General features: G+C 37.8%; 1 protein-coding gene across 1 annotated transcript; it reads left to right on the forward strand.

The window, feature by feature from the left end:
- Positions 1-307: 307 nt before the first annotated feature.
- LOC133043176 (olfactory receptor 8S1-like) lies at positions 308-1237 on the forward strand. The gene has a single exon (XM_061124009.1). The coding sequence runs from the start codon at positions 308-310 to the stop codon at positions 1235-1237; it is 930 nt and encodes a 309-aa protein (XP_060979992.1).
- The last annotated feature ends 22404 nt before the right edge of the window (positions 1238-23641 follow it).

A 23641-nucleotide genomic window follows, 5' to 3' on the forward strand; every position in this document is an offset into this window, starting at 1 on the left:
TCTAACAGGGACAGATAATCTTTAATGTACTAAATCCATTATCTATATGTTAGAAGTGTTAAATATTATGGGATGTTCACCTTCACGGGAAGTACTTAGAGTCAGGAAAAGGAAAGTTGCAGTATTTAATAGGGTAATAGTATAGTCAGATATTTATTTACCCTCAAATTCACTTTCTGGCTTAAGCTAAAAAGTGGATCTTTTATAAATTAAAAATCCTATTCCCAGAGAATGACTCAGATCATTACCCCACTAAATAAGTAAATTTTTTTTTAAATTTTTTTAGGGATGGAACATCTAAGAAACCATGAAAAATCTTAGCATTATTAATGAATTTGTGCTGTTGGGATTGTCTACTGACTCAGACATCCAGATCATGCTGTTTGTTCTCTTCTTGGGGATTTACCTTCTGACCCTGATGGGGAACCTGATGATGATCCTGGTGATCGGGGCTGATCCTCACCTGCACACGCCCATGTATTTCTTCCTCAGACATTTGTCTTTCCTAGATATATGCCACTCTTCAATCACCATACCCAAGATGCTACAGAATTTCCTGTCTCAGAGGAAAACCATTTCAGTGTGGGGATGCATTACCCAGAGTTTCTTTTTCATTTTCTCTGGAGGCACTGAGAGCTGCCTGCTCTCTACTATGGCCTATGACCGCTATGCTGCCATCTGTCACCCTCTGCTCTACACTGTGATCATGAACGGACCTCTGTGCACCGCAATGGTCAGTGCAGCATGGCTGATGGGGTTTCTGAACTCACTAGTGAATAATCTTTGTGCCCAGAACTTACAGTTCTGTGGTCCCAATATCATCTCCCACTTCAGTTGTGAACTGCCTTCACTCTTCCCCATCTCCTGCAGTGATACCATGCCTAACACCATCCTGCTAGCTGGGTCCACTGCATTTCTAGGACTTGTGACACTTCCCCCAATCCTCTTCTCTTACTCAAAAATCATTCTTGCTGTTCTGAGTATCTCCTCCTCTAAAGGCCAAGGCAAAGCCTTCTCCACCTGCTCCTCCCACCTCACCGTGGTGCTCTTGTTCTATGGGACAGCTCTATTCAGGTACATCAGCCCCTCTTCAGGATCAGTCCTGGAGCGAGTTGTCTCCATACAGTATGGTGTGATCACATCCTTGGTAAACCCCCTCATTTACAGCTTCAAGAACCAGGAGGTGAAGGCGGCTCTGCAGAGGATACTGAGGCAGCAAATATGTATCTCAGGGTAAAAGAGGGCAAGGGGACCTTCTACAAGAGAAGCAATCTGCAAAGGAAGAGAACTTTGTAAACTTAGAGCTGCTATGGAACTTGATTTTTAACTTAGCTAATTATGTTTGTTTCTTATTCAAAGTGAAAAGACTTCCAAAAGCTGAGAGAAATATAGTCAGAGAAGTGTTTGACCCATCCTGCATCTGAGGGAAAAGGTTCAGAGACATCAGCTCCTTACATAGCCTTTGGAAACTAATCCAGAACAGTGACTTCACTACAGTTTAGGAGGCAGGACAAGGACAAAGCTCCCTGAGCCCAGGACTTTATCTATGGAGTTACCAAAGGTACCCATTAGTAGAAGGGCAAAGAATGAGTAACCTAGATAGATTTAACGTTCCAGAATGGACAGTTCATTACCTTTTGTTCACCAGACCTGGTGGCACCATAGGCATTACATGGCAATGTGTGCCTGCAAATCATCAAAGAATAGTGAAAGCAAAGAATGAACATTATGTCTTTGAGCAAATAAATGGATAAAGAAAATGTGGTACAGTCTTACAGTGGAGTGTTATTTAGTTTATAAAAGAAGGAAAGTCTGCAATGTGTGATGACATAGATGAATGTTTAAGACATTGTGTTAAGTGAGAAAAGCAAGTCACAGAAGAAAAAAACTGCTTAATTCTACTTATATGAGGTATCTAAAGAGGTCCACTTCGTAGAAGCAGAAAGTAGAATGGTGGTTTCCAGGGCCTGGGGAAAGGGGATTGGGAAACTCTTGTCCAGTGGACATAGAGTATCAGTCATGCAAGATAAAAAAGAGATGCATTGCACTGCAATGTGCATATACTTAACAGTAGTACATATAGAAACTTAAGAGGGTAAAATCTGTGTTGTGTGTTTTTTAGCACAATAAAAAATAAATTAGAATGAACATATCATTACACTAAATATCAGTCTTGCATTTTGCAACCTCTTGTCTGAAGACACACTTCATTTTAAAACATATCATCATATTTTATATATATATGTTTTAAATATGTTTTAAAATCATATTTTATATATACACATACACACACACACACACATACCTATGGATACATACACATATGGAAGCCAGACAAAACCATTAGAAGTAGCATAATGTAGTTTAAAACATTAAGAGGGCATTATTTTTATTGGATGTAAATCAATGAAGTTAGAACACTCCCTAACACCACACAAAAATAGATTCAAATGGCTTAAAGACTTAAGTTATGACACCATGTGTGTGTGTTCACTAATCAGTCATGTCCAATTTTTTGAGACCCCCACAGACTGTAGCCTGCCAGGCTCCTATACCATGGAATTATCCAGGCAAGAATACTGAAGTGGGTAGCCATTACCTTCTCCAGGGATCTTCCCGACCCAGGGATCAAACTCAGGTCTCTTGCATTGCAGGCAGAGTTACCATCTGAGCCACCTGGGACATGACACCATAAAAGTTCCAAATGAGATCTTAGGCAAAACCTTCTCTGACATACATCATACCATATTTTCTTAGGTCAGTCTCCCAAAACAAAAGAATTAAAAGCAAAAGTAAATAAATGGGACCTAGTTAAACTTACAAGTTTTTGCATAGCAAAGCAAATCAGGAACAAACAAAAAGACAACCTATGGAGTAGGAGAAAATATTTGCTAACGATCAACCAGTAATAGTTTAACTTCCAAAATATATTACAAACAGCTCATACAACTTAATATAAAAGTCCAACCCAATTAAAAAGTTGAAAGAAGCCCTAAATAGACATTTCTCCAAAGGAGACATATAGATGGCCAACAGGCACATGAAAAAATGCTCAACATTGCTAATGATTAGAGAAATGCAAATATAAACTTCACTGAGTATCACCTCACACCAGTTAATGGCCCTCATCAAGCAAGTTCTGGAGAGGGTGGAAAAAGGGAATCTTCCTACAGTGTGGATAGCAATGTAAACTGGTATGGCCACTAAGGAGAACAGTATGGAAGTCCCTTATAAAACTAAAATAAAGTTAACATATGATCCAGCAGTCCCACTCCTGGACATATATTTATCTGGAAAAGATGAAAATGCTAATTCAAAAAGATACATGCACCTCACGGTTCATAGCAGCACTATTTACAATAGCTAAGACATGGAAGCAACCTAATGGTCCATCAGCAGATGAATAGATAAAGGAGATGTAGTATACATAAACAATGGAATATGATTCAGCTGTTAAAGAAGAATGACATAAGGTAATTTGCAGAAACATGGATGCACTTGGAGGGCATGACATGTGAAATACATAAGACTGAGAAAGACAAATACTATATGGTATCACTGTATGTGAAATGTAAAACATATGACCTCTGAATATAACAGAAAAGCAGCAGGCTCACAGATATAGAGAACAAAATAGTGTTTGCCAATGGGGAGAGAAAAGGGAGAGACAATATACCAGTAGGGGATTAAGAGGTACACACTCTTAGGTAAACAGTCAGCTACAAAGATATAATGTATAACACAGGGAATATGGCAAATATTTTATAAGTGGAATATAACCTTTAATCGATGTGAATCACTATTATACACATGTAATTTATATATTATACTTTACATTTCAGTAAAACATTTACTAAAAGAATAAAATTAAAATTGAAAAAAGGAAAAATGCTTTGACAATTCATTGTTAGTATGCTAGATATCAACATATAGCCCATATTTTATCAAGTTATACCTATCCATTTTTACTTACAAAGTGAAAGTGAAGTGGAAGTCACTCAGTTGTGTCCGACTCTTTGTGACCCAATGGACTACACAGTTCATTGAATTCTGTAGGCCAGAATACTGGAGTGGGTGGCTATTCCCTTCTCCTGGGGATTTTCCCAACCCAGGGATTGAACCCAGGTCTCCCATATTGCAGGCAGATTCTTTACTGCTGAGCCACCAGGGAAGCCCTATTTATAAAGGTATACTATCAAACTAATGTGAATATTGCAAAGTAGATTTTCATCACTTGTTGAGATTATTATATGTCTTCTTATTGGATGAACTGGAAATTTTCCAAACATTAAATGATTGTTACATTCATGAGAAAACACATTATGGATATATCTTTTCATATTCCATTAAATTATTTGTATTGGGGAAATGTTCAACATACATACGTATAATTAAAGGTGATTCTATTTAGGTGTTAATATGAAGACTGTGTTATCCCAATCATTGTATGCTGAAATCTTTTGTAATTTTGTTGACTTTCACTTCATATCACTTGCCCAAGATTTCAAAAATATGTGTAAGTTTCCCACCATCATTTTGCCTTTGGCTATATTTCATGCTGTTTCCATGTTTTTGCTGCCTTCATTTTGAAACTGGGTTTTGTACCCTTAAAGGTCGTGATAGCTTTGTCTTCATTCTGGGTTATACCTCTTATCTTTATAAAGTGTAGCTTTTCTTAACTTTAATATTTTTTTCTTTAATTTCTACTTTTTGTGATGTTAATATATACACTTGTTTGGAGCTTCCAGGTTAGTGAATCACGGCATCTCTGAGAGGGCAAGGAAGCTCACATCAGTACCCATAGCCTTGCCAAAGCATATTTTACCATAAACTTCTTCCCACAAGCCACAAAGCTCTATCCACCTGTCAACACTGGGTGGAGGTGGGTGTCCTCTCCCATTATGCCTCAGCTGGCACTTTTGGCCACTTGCTCACAAGAAGCCTATCTTTATTTCTAAAATGATGGAGTGAAGAGTTGGAGACAAAATGGCAGAGTGGAAGGACTTGAGCTCACCTCTTCTCCCCAAGACACCAAAATCAAAACTAATTGAGCAACAATCATCAACAGAAAAGACTGGAACCTACCAAAGGAGATATGCTACATCAAAAGACAATGGAAAAGGCACATGGGACTTCCCTGGTGGTCCAGTGGTTAAGACCCCACACTTCCACTAGAGGGATGTGAGTTTGATTCCTGGTCAGAGAACTAAGATCTCACATCCCACATTCCATGTGATGTGGCTAAAAAATAATGGTAAATAAATAACAACAAAGTGTTGCTTTATTTTTAAGAAAAGAAACCATGAGATAGTAGGAGGGGTGCAGTCATGATACAATCAAATCCCATACCAGTCCACAAACTGAAAAATAATTATATCATAGAGGTTCTGCCATAGAAGTAAGTTCTGAGTCCTCAGCCTGGGGGTCTGGCACTGGGAGGAAGGACCCCAAGAAAAGCAAGCTTTGAAGACCAGCAGGGCTTCATTGCAGGAACTCCATGGGACTGGGGGAAATAAAAACTCCACTCTTGGAGGGTATACACAAACTCTCATGTGCACCAGGACCCAGGGAAAAAGCAGTGAATATTAGCCTTCATAGGAGCCTGGGCACAACCTACCTGAGGTCTTGGAGGGCCTCCTAGGGAAGTGGGGGGTTGGCTGTGGCACACTATGGGGACAAGGACACTGAAGATGAAGGTACCAGTGAGTATTCATTGGTGTGAGCTCTTCTAAAGGCTGCTATTTTGTCATACGTTGATATGAATCAGCCATGGATTTACATGTATTCCCAATCCCGATCCCCCCTCCCACCTCCCTCTCCACCCGATTCCTCTGGGTCTTCCCAGTGCACCAGGCCGGAGCACTTGTCTCGTGCATCCCACCTGGGCTGGTGATCTGTTTCACCATAGATAGTATACATGCTGTTCTTTTGAAATATCCCACCCTCACATTCTCCCACAAAGTTCAAAAGTCTGTTCTGTATTTCTGTGTCTCTTTTTCTGTTCTGCATATAGGGTTATCGTTATCACCTTTCTAAATTCCATATACATGTGTCAGTATGCTGTAATGTTCTTTATCTTTCTGGCTTACTTCACTCTGTATAAGGGGCTCCAGCTTCATCCATCTCATTAGGACTGGTTCAAATGAATTCTTTTTCATGGCTGAGTAATATTCCATGGTGTATATGTACCACAGCTTCCTTATCCATTCATCTGCTGATGGGCATCTAGGTTGCTTCCATGTCCTGGCTATTATAAACAGTGCTGCGATGAACATTGGGGTGCACGTGTCTCTTTCAGATCTGGTTTCCTCAGTGTGTATGCCCAGAAGTGGGATTGCTGGGTCATATGGCAGTTCTATTTCCAGTTTTTTAAGAAATCTCCACACTGTTTTCCATAGCGGCTGTACTAGTTTGCATTCCCACCAACAGTGTAAGAGGGTTCCCTTTTCTCCACACCCTCTCCAGCATTTATTGCTTGTAGACTTTTGGATAGCAGCCATCCTGACTGGCGTGTAATGGTACCTCATTGTGGTTTTGATTTGCATTTCTCTAATAATGAGTGATGTTGAGCATCTTTTCATGTGTTTGTTAGCCATCTGTATGTCACTGGAAAAAAAATAATAATAATAAAAATTTTAAAAAAATAAAAAAAAAAATAAAAAAAAAAAATAAAGGCTGCTATTTTGACACCGAGACCTGGCCCCATCCAACAGCCTGTAAGTTACACAGCTGGGACATCTCAGGCCAAACAACCAACAAGGTAAGGGCACAGTACCACTCATCAGCAGACAGACTGCTTAAAGTCTTTTAGAGCTATAGCCACTTCTACACATATCCCTTAACAATACCAAGCCCATCAGAGAGACAAGATTCAGCCCCACCCACCAATGGGAAGATACAAATCTCTCCTAACAGGAAGCCTTCACAAGCCTCTTAGACCATCCTCACCTAAGCAGGGGGCAGTAGCAAGGAACAAGAGGAACTACAATCATGCAGCCTGTGGAATGGAGACTGCAATCACAGGAAATTAGAAAACATAAGACAGCAGAGGAATACATGACAGATGAAGGAACAAAATAACCCCCTAGAAAAACAACTAAGTGAGGTGGAGATAAGCAATCTACTTGGAAAAGAATTCAAGCTAATGATAGAGAAAATGATACAAAATCTCAGAAAAAGAATAGAGGCATAGACCAAAAGATAGAAGAAATATTTAACAAAGAACTGAAAGATATGAAGAACAAACAGTTGAACAATAAAATAGCTGATATGAAAAATACACTAGGAGAAATCATTAGCAGAGTAAAGAAGCAGAAAAAGGCATAAGTGAGCTGGGAGGTAGATTGGTGAAAATAACTTCCATGAACAGAATAAAGAAAAAAGAATGAAGGAAATGAGACAGTTTGAGAAACCTCTGAAACAACATTAACACATCAACATTCTTCTTTTAGGGGTCCCAGTAGAAGAGAATGAAAAAAGGCCTGAGAAAATATTTGAAGAGATAATAGCTGAAAACTTCTATAACATGGGAAAGGAAACAGTCACCAAAGTCCAGGAAGCAGAGTCCCATACAAGATAAACACAAGAAGGAACATGCCAATACAAATATTAATCAAATTGACAAAAATTAAGAAGGGAAAATGTTAAAAGTAACAAGGGAAAAGCAACAAATAATATACAAAGGAATCACCACAAGGTTAAACTCTTCAAGCCAGAAGACAGTGGTAGAATATATTTAAGGTAATAAAAGAGAAAAACCTAAAACCAAGAAAACTCCACCCACCAAGGCTCTTGGTTAGATATGATGGAGAAATTAACAGGTTTACAGGCAAGTAAAAGCTTGTAGAATTTAGCAGCACCAAACTATCTTTTACCAAAAATGCCAAAAGAACTACTCTAGGCCTAAAAGAAAAGGCCACGACTAGAAACAAGAAAATCACAAGTAGAAAAGTTCACCTGTCAAGATGAAGATAGAGTAAATATCTTCAGTAAAGATACAGTAAAGATAAGAAATCATCTACACACAAATATGTACCAAAATCAGGAACCATGAGTAGAGTACAAATGCAGGATAGTGGATATGCATTTGAAATTAAGAGATCAGCAAGCTGAAATGATTATAGATAGATAGATAGATAGATAGGCAGAGAGACAGACTGGTATATCAAAACAGTGGTAACCACAAACCAAAAACCTATGATAACACACACACACACACACACACACTCTCACACACACACCAACACCAAAAAAGGTAGTTCAAGCACAACATTATAGACAGACATCAAATCACAAGAGAACAAAAAAAAAAAAAAAAAAAGAAAAGAAAAAGAAAAAAAATCTAAAAATATCAAAACAATGAACAAGAGGGCAATAAGAACATGCATATTTGTAATTACTTTAAATGTAAATGTATTAAATGCTCCTACCAAAAGACATAGACTGGCTGAATGGATACAAAAACAATATCAATACAAAATCAAACAAGAAGGATACCCAAAAAATCCATGCATTTTCTTTTCTACAAAAGACGTAGTTCAGGTCTAGGGACACATACAGACTGAAATTGATGGCATGGAAAAAGGTATTCCGTGCAAATGGAATGGAACAGAGAACTAGAGTGGCAATACTCATATAGGAAAAAAAATCAAATTTAAAATAAAGACTGTTATAAGAGGTAAAGAAGGATGATACATCATGATCAAGGGATCAATCAGAGAAGCAGCTATAACACTGTAAATATCAACACACTCAACACAGTACCACCTCAATACATAAGGCAAATGATAAAGCATTGAAAGGAAAAATCTACAGTAACCCAATAATAATGGTGGGCTTTAACACCCCACCTACATCAAAGGATATCATCCAGACAGAAAATCAGTAAGGAAACCCAGGCCTTAACCCATTTTTGAATAGGGGATTTTTGCAGAAACTAGCACCTGTGACCAGCAATTTAAAATGTAAGTGAATATTGATACATCTTTGGCCAAAAACATTCAGGTAACAAAACACATGTTATTATGTCTCTAGACAATAATTTGTTAAATGATACATTAGGCTATTGGATTTAATTTATATTTATAGAGCATTCCATTCAAAAGCAGGAGAACATATTCTCTCAAGTGCACATGGGACATTCTTCAGGATAGATCACATGCTGGGACAAAAAGCAAGCCTTGGTAAATTTAAGAAAATTGAAATCAGGGCACTCCCAGGATGATGGAGAGACAAACAGAGACAAAGTATTTATGGATGGAGACCGATCCTGGGGAGGGAGTTGTGGAGGAGGAGAAGTTTCCACACAATAGGAAACCCTCTCACAGCCAGGTCAGTGGGGAGCTTTGGAATGTTGCTCAGAGAGCAGCATAACTGGAAAAAATTTGAAAAACCACAGAAAAATTTGAAAACCCATAACTGCAATTACAGACTGAAATTGAGGGCATGGAATTTCTTCTTTCAGCGGAGAAGTGGCTCAGATGCTCAGGTCTGCCAGCAGCGAGTGGGGGCTGGGCAGTGAGGTTCAGGCTGCATCATCAGTCCTTGGGTAAAGACTGGGCTTGAATGCCCTGAGGACAATCTGAGGGGGCTACGTGACATAGCATTCAAACTGTGGGAACACTAGAGAGACCAAAAAAAAAAAAAAAAAAAGGACCTTTCCTGTGAGAAAGCTCTAACACTGCACAATGACCCAGGTGCACTCACAGAACAAAGGATTGCTCCCTAGTGAATACCAAAGGAGAGAAATTCAGCTGCCATTTATGGCCCTCCCTTCCTACAAGCAGAGAGGCAGGTGTGCCACAACCAGAGCCAGGAGGCATGGGGCCACTGCAATCTCAGCCCAGAGACCACATCTTCCACCAAACTGAGCAGGCTGCCAGTTATTCACCATGTCTATCTGGGATCATGGATGCTTCATATCAGCCAGGAGTGTCACAGCCTGAGACGAGCACCCCAGAGGAGACAATGGCACACCTGAGACTGTGCCCTCATGGTGCACCCAGAAAACAGAGCGGCCAGGGAGGTGCATAAGATGCACGGCCCACCTGGGACGGTGTGCTCGCCATGCACCCAGCCACCTGAGCAGCTTGGACCTGGGAAGGGCACAAATCGCACAGCCCATCTGGGCCTGCGCCCTTGCAGAGCACCCAAGAGCCTGAGAAGCTTAGACCTGGGAAGTGCATGAAATGCAGGGCCCACTTGGCACAGTGCCCTTGTAGAGCACCCTGGCCCCTGAGCAGTGTGGACCTGGGAAGTACACATTGCCTTGGGCTTTGGCCAAACCAGTGTTGTCCATACACTGCGACAGTCCCCACACATGCCAGTGGTATTTGTTTGCAGTGTCTCTCCCTCTCCACAGCACAACTGAACAAGTGAGCCTGAATAAGTGCTCACCTTCACCCCCTCAAGTCAGGACAGAAATTAGACACTGAAGAGACTTGCAAACAGAGGAAGCCAAAATAAGCAATGAAGGAGGAACCACCCTGGAAAGTGACAGGTGCAACAGATTGAAACCCTGCAGTTAATGCTGAGACTGTGCATTTGAGGGGCAACTATAGACTTTGAGAACAACTACAATCAGGAACAATGGACTGTCTGATACTGAACTGACCCCACACTGCCCACAACAGCTCCAGACAAATTCCTAGATATATTTTTACTATTATCACTTTTTAACTTTTTAAAACTTTAGTTCTTTACTACTCCCTTAACTTTCATTTTTATAGCCTATTACCTTTCCTTAAAAAAAAAATACCCTATGTTTAAAAAACAAATTTCATATATATTTTTTAAATTTTTGTGAATTATTTGGTTTTATATTTTTTATATTGCATTTTTGAGAATATAACCTCTATTCTAGGTTTTTAATCTTTGCTTTTTGATATTTGTTATCAATTTTGTACCTTTAAGAATCTAATCTTCAGTATCCATTTTCACTTAGGGATTTGATTACTGGCTTGATTGCTCTCTCCCCTTTTGATTCTCTCTTTTCTCCTCCTGGTCACCTCTATCTCCCTGCTTCCTCTGCACTTCTCTATATAGCTCTGTGAATCTCTCTGGGTGCATCATTAACTTAGAGGTTTTATCTTCTATGCTGTATGAGTGAGGAAGTCTTGAGGCTACTGTAATAGGAGGACCAAAACCCAGAGGCAGGAGGCTCAACTCCAGAACTTGAGAATATCAGAGAACTCCTGACCCCAGGAAACATTAATAGACAAGAGCCCACCCAAAAATCTCTATATCTACACTGAAACCAAGCTCCACCCAAGAGCCAGCAAGTTCCAGTGTAAGACACACCACACTAATTCTCCAGAAAAATAGGGATACAACCCTGAACATTAAAAGACAGGCTGCCCAAACCCATAGACACCCCAAAACTCACTACTGGACACTTCATTGCACTCCAGAGAGAAGAGATCTAGCTACACTCACCAGAACACAGACACAAGTTCCCACAACCAGGAAACCTTGACAAGCCACTGGCCCAACACCACCCTCATGGAACGAACTTCACAATTAGGAGGAACCATGACCTTCTAGCCTGCAGAAAGGGCACCCCAAACACAGCAACCTAAACCAAATGAAAAGGCAGAGAAATATCCAACAAGTGAAGGAACATGATAAAAACCGACAAGACCAAACAAAAGAGTAAGAGATAGGCAGTCTACCTGAAAAAGAATACAGAATAATGATAGTAAAGATGATCCAAAATCTTGAAAACAAAATGGAGTTACAGATAAATAGCCTAGAGACACGGATTGAGAAGATGCAGTAAATGTTTAACAAGCACCTAGAAAACTAAGAAGAGTCAATCAATAATGAACAATGCAATAATTGAGATTAAAAACACTCTGTAGGGAACCAACAGTAAAATAACTGAGGCAGAAGGGATAAGTGAGGTGGAAGATAGAATGGTGGAATAAATGAAGCAGAGCAGAAAAAAAGAATAAAAACAAATGAGTATAGCCTCAGAGACCTCTGGGACAATGTTAAATGCCCCAGTATTTGAATCATAGGTGTCTCAGAAGAAGAACACAAAAAGAAAGGGCATGAGAAAATACTTGAGGAGATACTAGTCAAAAACTTCCCTAAAATGGGGAAGGAAATAGCCACCCAAGTCCAGGAAACCCAGAGAGTCCCAAACAGGATAAGCCCAAGGCAAAACATCCCAAGACACATATTAATCAAACTAACAAAAATTAAACACAAAGAGCAAATATTAAAAGCAGCAAGGGAAAAGCAACAAATAGCTATAAATATATATGCACCCAACATAGGAGCACCTCAATACATAAGACAAATGCTAACAAGTATTAAAGGGGAAATTAACAGTAACACAATAATAGTGGGGGACTTTAATACCCCACTCACACCTATGGATAAATCAACCAAACAGAAAATTAACAAGGAAACACAAGTTTTAAATGATACAATGGACCAGTTAGATCTAATTGATATTTACATGGCATTTCATCCAAAATGGATTTCACCTTTTTCTCAAGTGCACATGGAACATTCTCCAGAATAGATCACATCCTGGGCCACAAATCTTGCCTCAGTAAATTTTAAAAAACTGAAATCATTTCAAGCATCTGATCAAAATATGGATTAGATATTAACTACAGGGAAAAAACTATAAAAAACACAAATATATGGAGGTTAAACAACATGCTTCTGAATAACCAACAGATCATGGAAGAAATCAAACAGGAAATTAAAATATGCATAGAAACAAATGATAATGAAAATGCTACAATCCAAACCTATGGGATTCAGTAAATGCAGTGCGAAGAGGAATGTTTATAACAATACAAGCCTACCTCAAGAAACAAGAGAAACATAAAATAACCTAACTTAACACCTAAGACAACTAGAAAAAGAAGAACAAAAAAGCCCGAAGTTAGCAGAAGGAAAGAAATCATAAAAATCAGAGCAGAAATAAATGAAAAAGAAATGAAGGAGACTATAGAAAAGATCAAAAAAACTAAAAGCTGATTCTTTGAGAAGATACATAAAATAGACAAATCATTAGCCAGATTCATCAAGAAAAAAAGAGAGGAGTCAAATCAAAGAATTAGAAATGAAAATGGAGAAATCGCAACAGACATCACAGAAATACAAAAGATCATAAGAGATCACAATGGCAACCATAAGCCAATAAAATGGACAACTTGGAAGAAATAGACAAATTCTTAGAAAAGTATAACCTTCCAAATCTGAACCAGGAAGAAATAGAATATCTGAACAATGAATCACAAGCATAGAAATCAAAATTGTAATAAAAAATCTTCCCAACAAAGAAAACCCCAGGACCAGATGGCTTCGTGGGTGAATTCTACCAAAAATTTAGAAAAGAGCTAACACCTATCCTACTCAAACTCTTCCAGAAAATTGCAGAGGAAGGCAAACTCCCAAACTCATTCTATCAGGCCACCATCACCCTGATAACAAAACCAGACAAAGATGCCACAAAAAAGAAAACTACAGGCAAATATCACTGATGAACATAGATGCAAAAATCCTCAACAAAATTCTAGCAAACAGAATCTGACAACATATTAAAAAGATCATACATCATGACCAAGCAGGCTTCATTCCAGGGATGCAAGGATTCTTCAATATTTGCAAATCAATCAATGGGATAAACCATATTAACAAATTGAAAGATAAAATCCATATGATTATCTCAATAGATGCAGAGAAAGCCTTTGACAAAATTCAACACTCATTTATGATAAAAGCACTCCAGAAAGCAGGCACAGGAGGAACATACCTCAACATCATAAAATCCATATATGACAAACCCACAGCAAACATTATCCTCAATGGCGAAAAAGCATTTCCTCTAAAATCAGAAACAAGACAAGGGTGCCCACTCTCACCACTACTATTCAACATAGTTTTGGAAGTCCTAGCCACAGCAATCAGAGAAGAAAAATAAAAGGAATCCTGAAGTAAAACTCTCACTGTTTGCAGATGACATGATCCTCTACACAGAAAACTCAAAAGATACCACCAGAAAATTCCTAGAGCTAATCAATGAATATAGTAAAGTTGCAGGATATAAAATTAATACAGAGAAATCTCTTGCATTCCTATACACTAACAGTGAAAAAACAGAGAAATTAAGGAAACAATCTCATTCACCATTGCAACAAAAATAATAAAATAGTTAGGAATAAATTTACCTAAAGAAACAAAAGGCATATATATAGACTACTATAAGACACTGATGAAAGAAATCAAAGATGACACAAATAGGTGGATAAATATACCATGTTCATGAATTGGAAGAATCAGTATAGTGAAAATGAATATACTACCCCAAGCAATCTATAGATTCAACACAATCCTGATCAAGCCGCTAACGGTATTCTTCACAGAACTAGAACAAATAGTTTCACAATTTGTAAGGAAATACAAAAAACCTCAAATAGCCAAAGCAATCTTGAGAAAGAAGAATGGAACTGGAGGAGTCAAGCTTCCTGACTTAAGGGTATACTACAAAGCTACAGTTATCAAGACAGTATGATACTGGCACAAAGACAGAAATATAGATCAATGGAACAAAATAGAAAGCCCAGAGATAAATCCATGCACCTATGGACACCTTATCTTTGACAAAGGAGGCAAAAATATACAATGGATAAAAGACAGTCTTGTTAAAAAGTGCTCCTGGGAAAAGTGGTCAACAGGTAAAAGGATGGAACTAGATAACTTTCTAACACCATACACAAAAATAAACTCAAAATGGATTAAAGATCTAAATGTAAGACCAGAAACTATAAAACTCTTAAAGGAAAACATAGGCAGAACACTCTCTGACATAAATCACAGCAAGACCCTCTATGACCCAACTCTCAGAATAATGGAAATAAAAACAAAAATAAACAAATGGGACCTAGTTAAATTTAAAAGCTTTTGCTCAACGAAGGAAACTATAAGCAAGGTGAAAAGGAAGCCTTCAGAAGGGGAGAAAATAATAGCAAACAAAACAACTGACAAAGAATTAAACTCCAAAATATACAAGCAGTTCATGCAGCTCAATGCCAGAAAAATAAAAGACCCAATCAAAGAGTGGGCCAAAGAACTAAACAGACATTCCTCCAAAGAAGACATACAGATGACTAACAAACACATGAAAAGACGCTCAACTTCACTCATTATCAGAGAAATGCAAATCAAAATCACAATGAGGTACCATCTCATGCCAGTCAAATGGCTGCCATCAAAATGTTTCCAAACAATAAATGCTGGGGAGGGTGTGGAGAAAAGGGAACCCTTCTACACTGTTGGTGGGAATGCAAACTGGTACAGCCACTATGGAGAACAGTGTGGAGATTCCTTAAAAAACTGGGAATAGAACTGCCAGCAATCTCATTACTGGGCATACACACTGAGGATACCAGAACTGAAAGATACATGTACCCTAATGCTCATTGCAGCACTTTTACAATAGCTAGGACATGGAAGCAACCTAGATGTCCACTGACAGATGAATAGTTAAGGAAGTTGTGGTACATATACACAATGGAATATTACTCAGGTATAAAAAGGAACGCATGTGAGTCAGTTCTAATGAGGTGGATGAAACTGGAGCCTATTATACAGAGTGAAGTAAGTCAGAAAGTGAAACACAAATACTGTATATTAATGCACATATATGGAATTTAGAAAGACGGTAGTGATGATCCTATATGCAAGGCAATAAAAGAGACACAGATGTAAACAACTGACTTTTGGACTCTGTGGGAGATGGCAAGGGTGAGATGATTTGAGAGATTAGCATTGAAACATGTATATTACCATATGGAAAATAGTTGACCAGTGCAAGTTCAGTTCATGAAGCAGGACACTCAAAGCCAGTGCTCTGGGACAACACAGACAGATGGGGTGCAGAGGGAGCTGGGAGGGCAGGTCAGGATGGAGGGACACATGCACCCATGGCTGATTCATGTCGATGTATGACAAAAAACATCACAATACGTAAAGCAATTATCCTCCAATTTAAATATATTAGTTTTTTAAAAAAAGAAAACTGAAATCATATTAAGTACCTTTTGAGACCACAACACTCTGAGAGTAGAAATCACATATCATGAAAGAAAACTAAAAAACACAAACATGAGGATCCTAGAGAAAGAAAAACCCTCAAAGTTAGTAGAAGGAAAGAAAACATAATGACTAGAGCAGGTAAGTGAAATAGATACTTTAAAAATTAGAAAGTATCAATAAATCTAAAACCTGGTTCTTTGAAAAGATAAACAAAATTGATAAAACTTCAGGTAGATTCATCAGGGAAAAAAGGGAGAGGGTTAAAATGAATAAAATTAGAAATGAAAAAGAACTTAAAACTAACACCATACAAATACAAATGATCATAAGAAACTACTACAAGCACCTATATGCCAATAAAATGGACAACCAAGAAGAAATGGATCAATTCTTTAAAAAATACAATCTCCCAAGACTGAACTAGGAGAAAATAGAAAACAGGAACAGACCACTCACAAGTACTGTAACTGAAACTGTGACTTAAAAATTCGCAACCAAAAAACATGCAGGACAATATGGCTTCACAGCTGAATTCTATCAAACATTTAGAAAAGAGTTAAACCTATCCTTTTGCTGCTGCTGCTAAGTCACTTCAGTCGTGTTCGACTCTATGCGACCCCATAGACGGCAGCCCACCAGACTCCCCCATCCATGGGATTCTCCAGACAAGAACACTGGAGTGGGTTTCCATTTCCTTCTCCATATCCTTTTGAAACTCTTCCAAAAATGAGAGAAGAAGGAACACTTCCAAGATCATTCTATGTGGTCACCCTGATACCAAAAACAGACAGGATACCACAAAAATAAAAGTATAGACCAATACTGCTGATGAACATAGATGCACAAGTCTTCAGCAAAATACTAGCAAACCATATCTAACAATACATTAAAGGATTATACACCATAATCAAATGGGATTTACCTGAGGGATGCATGAATTTTTCAGTAGACACAAATCAATCAGTATGATACACCACATTAACAAAGCATATGATGATCTCACTAGATGCAGAAAAAAATTACGATTAAATTCAACACTGATTTATGATAAAAAAAAAAAAATACTCCAGAACGTGGGCAGAGAGAGACCCTACCTCAGTATAATAAAGGCCATATGTGACAATCTTTAAACTAACATCATACTCAGTGGTGAAAAGCTGAAAACATTTCCTCTAAGATCAGGAACAAGACATGGATGTCAACTCTCACTACATTTATTTAACATAGTTTTGGAAGTCCTAGCTTTGGCAATCAGAGAAGAACAGAAATTTCAATTGGAAAACAAGCAAAACTGTCACTGTTTTCAGATGATGTGATACTATACATAGAAAATCCTTAAGATGCTACCAGAAAATTACTAAAGCTCATCAATGAATTTGGTAAATATTGCAGGATACAAAATTAATACATAGAAATCTTGCATATATAACAATAAAATATCAGAAAGTGAATTTAAGGAAGCAAATCCATTTGACATCACATCAAAAAAGAATAAAAAACCAAGGAATAAACCTACCTAAGGAAGCAAAAGACCTGTTCTCTGAAAACTATAAGACATTGATAAAAGAAACTGAAGATGACAGATGGAAAGATATACCATGTTCATGGTTAGAAGAATCAATATCATCAAAATGACTATACTACCCAAGGCAATCTACAGATTTAATCCAATTCCCATCAAATGGCCAATGAGGTTGTTTGTAGATCTAGAACAACAACAACAAAAAAAAAAAGCTTAAAATTGGCATGGAAACACAAAGTCCCTAAATAGCAAAGCAATTTTGAAAAAGATAAATGGAGCTGGAGGAATCAGGCTCCCTGATTTCAGATTATGCTGCAAAGCTACAATAATCAAAATAATATGGTACTGGCACAAAAACAGACACATAGATTAATGGAACAGGTTAGATGCCCCAGAAATAAGCCCAGCCACTTGTGGTCAATTAATCTATGACAAAGAAGGAAAAAATATACAATAGAGAAAATCTCTTTAATAAGTGGTGTTGTGAAAACTGAATAGCTACATGTAAAAAAAAATGAAATTAGAACAAGCTCTAACAGCATATACAAGCATAAACTTAAAATTGATTAAAGACCTAAATGTAAGACCACATACATAAAACACTTAAAGGAAAACATAGGCAGAATACTCTATGACATACATTGCAGCAATCTTTCTGGGTCCACCTCCTAGTGTAATGAAAATAAAAACAAAAATAAAGAAATGGGATTGAATTAAACTTAAAAGCTTTTGCATAGCAAAGGAAACCACAAATAAAATAAGAAGATGGGAGAAAAAATTTTCAAATGAAGCAACCAACAAGGGATTAATCTTTAATATTTACAAACTCATGCAACACATGAGTTTTTACATTGTTGTTACATGTGTTAATATTTACAAAGCTCATGCAACACAATATCAAAAAAATAAACAACCCAATCAAAAAATGAGAAGATACAGACATTTCTCCAAAGAGGACAAATAGATGGCCAAAACGCCCATGAAAAGATGTTCTACACTGATAATTATTAGAAAAATGTAAATCAAAACTACCATAATGGATCACCTCACATTTCTCAGAATTGTCTTCATCTAATAAGCTATAAACAATGTTGAAGGGTGTTGAGGAAAGGGAACCTTCCTACACCATTGGCAGGAATGTGAATTGATATAACCACTACGGAGAATAGCATGGGATTTCCTTAACAAACTAAAAATAGAACTACTATATGATCCAGCAATCCCAATCCTGAACATATATCTGGAGAAAATCATAATTCAAAAAGATATATGCATTCCAATGCCCACTGTAGTGCTATTTACAGTAGCCAAGATGTGGAAGCAACTTAAATGTCCATTGGTAGATGAATGGCTAAAAAAGATGTCATACATATATACAATGGAATATTACTCAGCCATAAAAATGAATGAGATAATGCCATTTGCCAAAACATGGATGGACGTAGAGATTATCATTAAGTGAGGTAAGTCAAACAGAATGACAAATATCATGTGATATGACTTATATGCGGACTCTAAAAAGATGGTACAAATGAAGTTATTTAGAAAACAGAAACAGACTCACAGATTTAGAAAACAAACTTATGGTTACCAAAGGGAAAAGAAATGGAAAAGAAGCATATATTAAGAGGTTGGGGTAACATATACACAGTCCTATATATAAAATAACCAACAAAGACCTACTGCATAGCACAGGGAACTTGATTCAATAGTCGGTTAACCTATATGGGAAAAGAATCTGATAAAGGACACATGTACATGTGTAACTGAATCACAATGCTGTACACCTGAAAATACATGACATTATAAATCAAAATACTCCAGTATAAAATAAGATTTTTATATTAAAGAAAATTTACACTTGCTCTTTATTTCCAGATAATTTCACCTTATGTGTCTTTGTCTATCATTGTAGTTTTAATGTTTCTGTATTATTTTGTAGATTATCTTTAAAAAACATATCATTACATTTTTGTTTCTTGATTCTGTGCCTTTTAAGAAGGATATTTAAAATATTCTTTTTATTACCATGGTGACTTTTACATTCATTGTCATAAATTATGGGTTTACTTACTTCTGATGTCTTAATTGATAATTTTTGTTTAAGTCTCCTGTTCTTATTTTTGCCATAAAAATAGGCATAAAAGCCACGATTAACCAAGTTATCAGGCAGCACTGTTCTGTATACTATGAAAAATATTTATAAGGCAATCTTGAAGGTAGACATTCTCTTTTTATAAATGAAAAGATTGAGCGTTGCTGAGGACATTAAGTTCCCTAGGCCACTTAGCCAGTGAGTGATGAGTCAGGACCACAATCCAGGACATCCACACTACAAAATACAAATTCATGGCCATTGTGTTTCTCTCTCTCTCTCTCTCCCCCCTCCCGCCCCGCTTCAATGTTTTATCATCTTCAGTGAATTGAAAAGTATAGACAGTGAGCTTCTGATTATAAAGTGGTCTACTGAGTATATGATGCAGTCTTTCAAGAACCAAACCCTGGAAAAATATCAGAGAGGAATTTTTAAGTGAATTCACCTATTGTCAGACCAAAAGCATGATAACTTAGGGGGCAGATTAAGAAGTTACTGAGAAAGAGAAAGCCGATTTGATGATATTAAGGTGGAAACAGTAACTAGAAAATATTCAGGGTACAGCAGGAACAAACCAAAACAAAAAGGTAGGAGGGACAACTAGGAAGTTTCGCAAGTGGATGAGTAGAAGTCATGGGCAAGGGAGTCAAAGGGCACCAAGAAGAACTTGGTTGGAGTAATGTGTGAACAAAGACATATGGCATTGAGCAGATAACCACAGCAGGGCGTGTTTCCTTGTAGGAGCAGAACTTGAAATGAAGAGAAAGCTCATTGCCTCCCTGTGGCTGATGATGTCAGGAAAGAATAGGAAATAGTGGAGGCCAGAAGAAGAGTTGCTAATGCACCGTATCTGGCAGCGTACACCCACATAAATCCAATCTCTTTCATAAGAGTATGGAGCACAGGCTGTGGAAGCTACTTCTACAATAGTCATCCTGAAAATGGAATTTCCCAAGGAGAAGTGCATGACTATATAACTGGGAACCTCAACTGCAAAGTTTATAATAATAAAAAAGAAAAAAAAAATAGACAAAATGCCTGGAGTCTATGTGAAGAAAATAAAAAACTAAACTGTAAGCCAAAAGAAAAGATTATAAAGCTAACTCCCAAATTGATACATTTATTTTTTTTTAATTAGAAGAAAAATAAAAACACCAGTTGAAATCTCAAGGCAATTTTTCAAACTACAAATCTGATTCTGAAGTGAAATTATAAGAATGAGCAAACAATACATAAAATAGAAAGTATAAAAATAATGGACTGTCACTACCAGGTATTAAAGCATATATTATATCTGCATACAATCATTAAGACAGTATAGCACTGATGTAAAAACAGACCAAGGCATAAAAGATGAAATTTAGAAACAAAAGTCAGTAAATACAGAAATTTAAAACATGGTTTAAGCTCATATCTCCAATTCCAAAAATCTCTGAAAATCAAATATTTTTCCCCAAAACTAATTTGGAGGTAAAATTGGAAGTTAACAGACATGGGGCTATTAATCCTATGTAGAAGGTGTACTTAGAAGTTTCATTATAGAAATAGTAATGTGTTTGACTAAAAGGGTGCAGCATAGGGGTTACATAATATGCAGTATATTCCATATGTATCTTTTCTGAAAGGTTGAGACCATGTCAGAAATTAAAATCTAGATGAGTGAGAGTACAATTTTCACTAACTTGTCCTGTTTCTGTCTCATACAGAAAGGCTCTTAAGTTGGAGTGTTTCTATGTATAAAATGTTTTAAAGGCAACTGAGCTTATATTACTCAAGGAAGGGCTCTAAACTCCATTGTATTTTTAAGGCTTCTTACGAAAGAATGTTACTAATGGTTTCTGGTCTATTTTAAGTTGATAAGCATAAGTAGTTTCTACATATATACTGAGTGGATGGGCCTGATGGAAAGTGAGAGACAAGGGAAGAAAAAGAGCAAAAGCATCAGAAAGATGCTCAAAGAGAAGGGAAAAGAGCAGAGAGGCACTGTCCAGAGATGAAGGAGAAGGGCCTCCTCCCCAAACTGGAGGGAAGAAAAGAACAACTCCATGTGTGGGGATTAGGGAGTTAAAGATCACCCACAGCAGCAACAGGCACATCTCCTCTGCCCAATATTGACTGAAAATTAGGAGTGTGTGTAGGTAAGTTCAGGAAAGTAATGAAATGACAACTTGTCATGGAGGGAATGGAGAGTGTATATAGAGTGGAGAGAGAAGCCCGTGTGTATTTAGAATCCCAGGAATATCAGGGAATAAAAAAGCCCTAAGAGATATTCACAGATTGGAGTTCACCTGGTTCCCTGCTGCTGCTGCTAAGTCACGTCAGTCGTGTCCGACTCTGTGCGACCCCATAGATGGCAGCCCACCAGGCTCCTCTGTCCCTGGGATTCTCCAGCAAGAGCACTGGAGTGGGTTGCCATTTCCTTCTCCAATGCATGAAAGTGAAAAGTGAAAGTGAAGTCGCTCGGTCGTGTCCGACTATTAGCGACCCCATGGACTGCAGCCTACCAGGCTCCTCCGTCCATGGGATTTTCCAGGCAAGAGTACTGGAGTGGGGTGCCATTGCCTGGTCCCCTAGTCCCCTGTTAACAAAGCCGTTTATAGCTACAAGCATTCTGCAGTCCTGTGTCCTCCACAGGCCATGGCAGGACTAGTAGTTTGTTCATCCCTGGACCGGGATCCAGTTTGGCTGTGACCACTGCTGCCTCTCCCATGGGCAATGAACTGATCCTGACTCCAGAGATTTCATACTCAACACCCCTCATCCCTCTCTGGGACTCAGCTGGCACAAGAGTGTCAACAAGTTGATAAAGAAGCAGATATATATAAGAACAAGCTGATGAAGAAAGGGATTATGTCACACAAACTGAACAGGCAATTTTCTCAGGACTGAAAGAGAAAAAAGGAGGGTAAAATTATAATGAAGAGTGGCAGATTCTCAGCTGACTCAAAAAAAAAAAAAAAAAATCATCTGGATGCAAGGATACTTTAGCCTTTACCCAGAAGTAACCTTGAGGTGAGCAGCTTTCAGTTTGAACATGACTCCAGACCTAGCATTAATTGTGAAATAAGCCTGCTTTGTGAAGATCCAGTTGGAGCCCTCTGAAGAACGCCCCCACTGCTGTAATATTTTCTAACATATTGCATCCTTGTTTTTCAGGTAGCTGACAGCCTGACTCAAATTGCAGAGTACATTTTGCACCCAGGAAAGCACTACTCAATAAGGAGGTAAGTAAGCCAGCTTCCCTGGTAGCTCGGGTGAGCCAGAGAAACACCCAGATAGAAGGATCTTACTGGTGCAAGTTGTAAATTTCTCATTAGAACTGGCAGCTGAACTCAGGATGGGGAAGATTATTGCTCAAAGTTGCAAAACTAAGTAGTAACTGCCCTACAAGTTTGAACTCTCTACCCACTTGCCCATTTGGGATTTTCCTCTACTGTTTATTTTTGTACCAGGGGTCTGAACCACACATACAAACATTTTCTGAGATGGAGGATGGATGGAGTGAAGTTTATTAGGAGTCCAAAGAGGGAACTCTTTCTCCCTATGCCTTTACAGATTCCCTACGTCACATGTTTTGAAAGTTATTTCATTAGCTAAATACTTTGTGCATGGAACAAAAAGTTCACTGAAAAAACTACATATGTATAAAACAGATAAATGAAATGCTATGGTGATGATGGTAGTTGGGGGTGGGGTGAAGAAAGATACACAAACTCAACTGTGATGGTGCCTGAAGATGGGGGCAGCATGTTTGGGCCCAAAGGAGCCCAAAAAAGACTGGAAAGATTTCATTAGAGTTTAGTACCCTGTTGATTGCTAAAGTCCATCGAGGCCTCCAAATGGAATCAGAATGTAAGCATAGTAGCTTTTATTTTTTTTTTTTTTTTTTTTTTTTTTTTTTATGGGATGCAGCAAAAACAGTTATTTTTTTTTTTTTCTTTTTTAATTTTTATTATTATTATTTTTTT

The sequence above is a fragment of the Dama dama genome, chromosome 3, assembly GCF_033118175.1.
Source record: "Dama dama isolate Ldn47 chromosome 3, ASM3311817v1, whole genome shotgun sequence".
Lineage (NCBI taxonomy): Eukaryota > Metazoa > Chordata > Mammalia > Artiodactyla > Cervidae > Dama > Dama dama.

Excerpts from the sequence above, each read along its gene's own strand:
- LOC133043176 (XM_061124009.1), top strand. The coding sequence starts at position 308 with ATGAAAAATCTTAGCATTATTAATGAATTTGTGCTGTTGGGATTGTCT.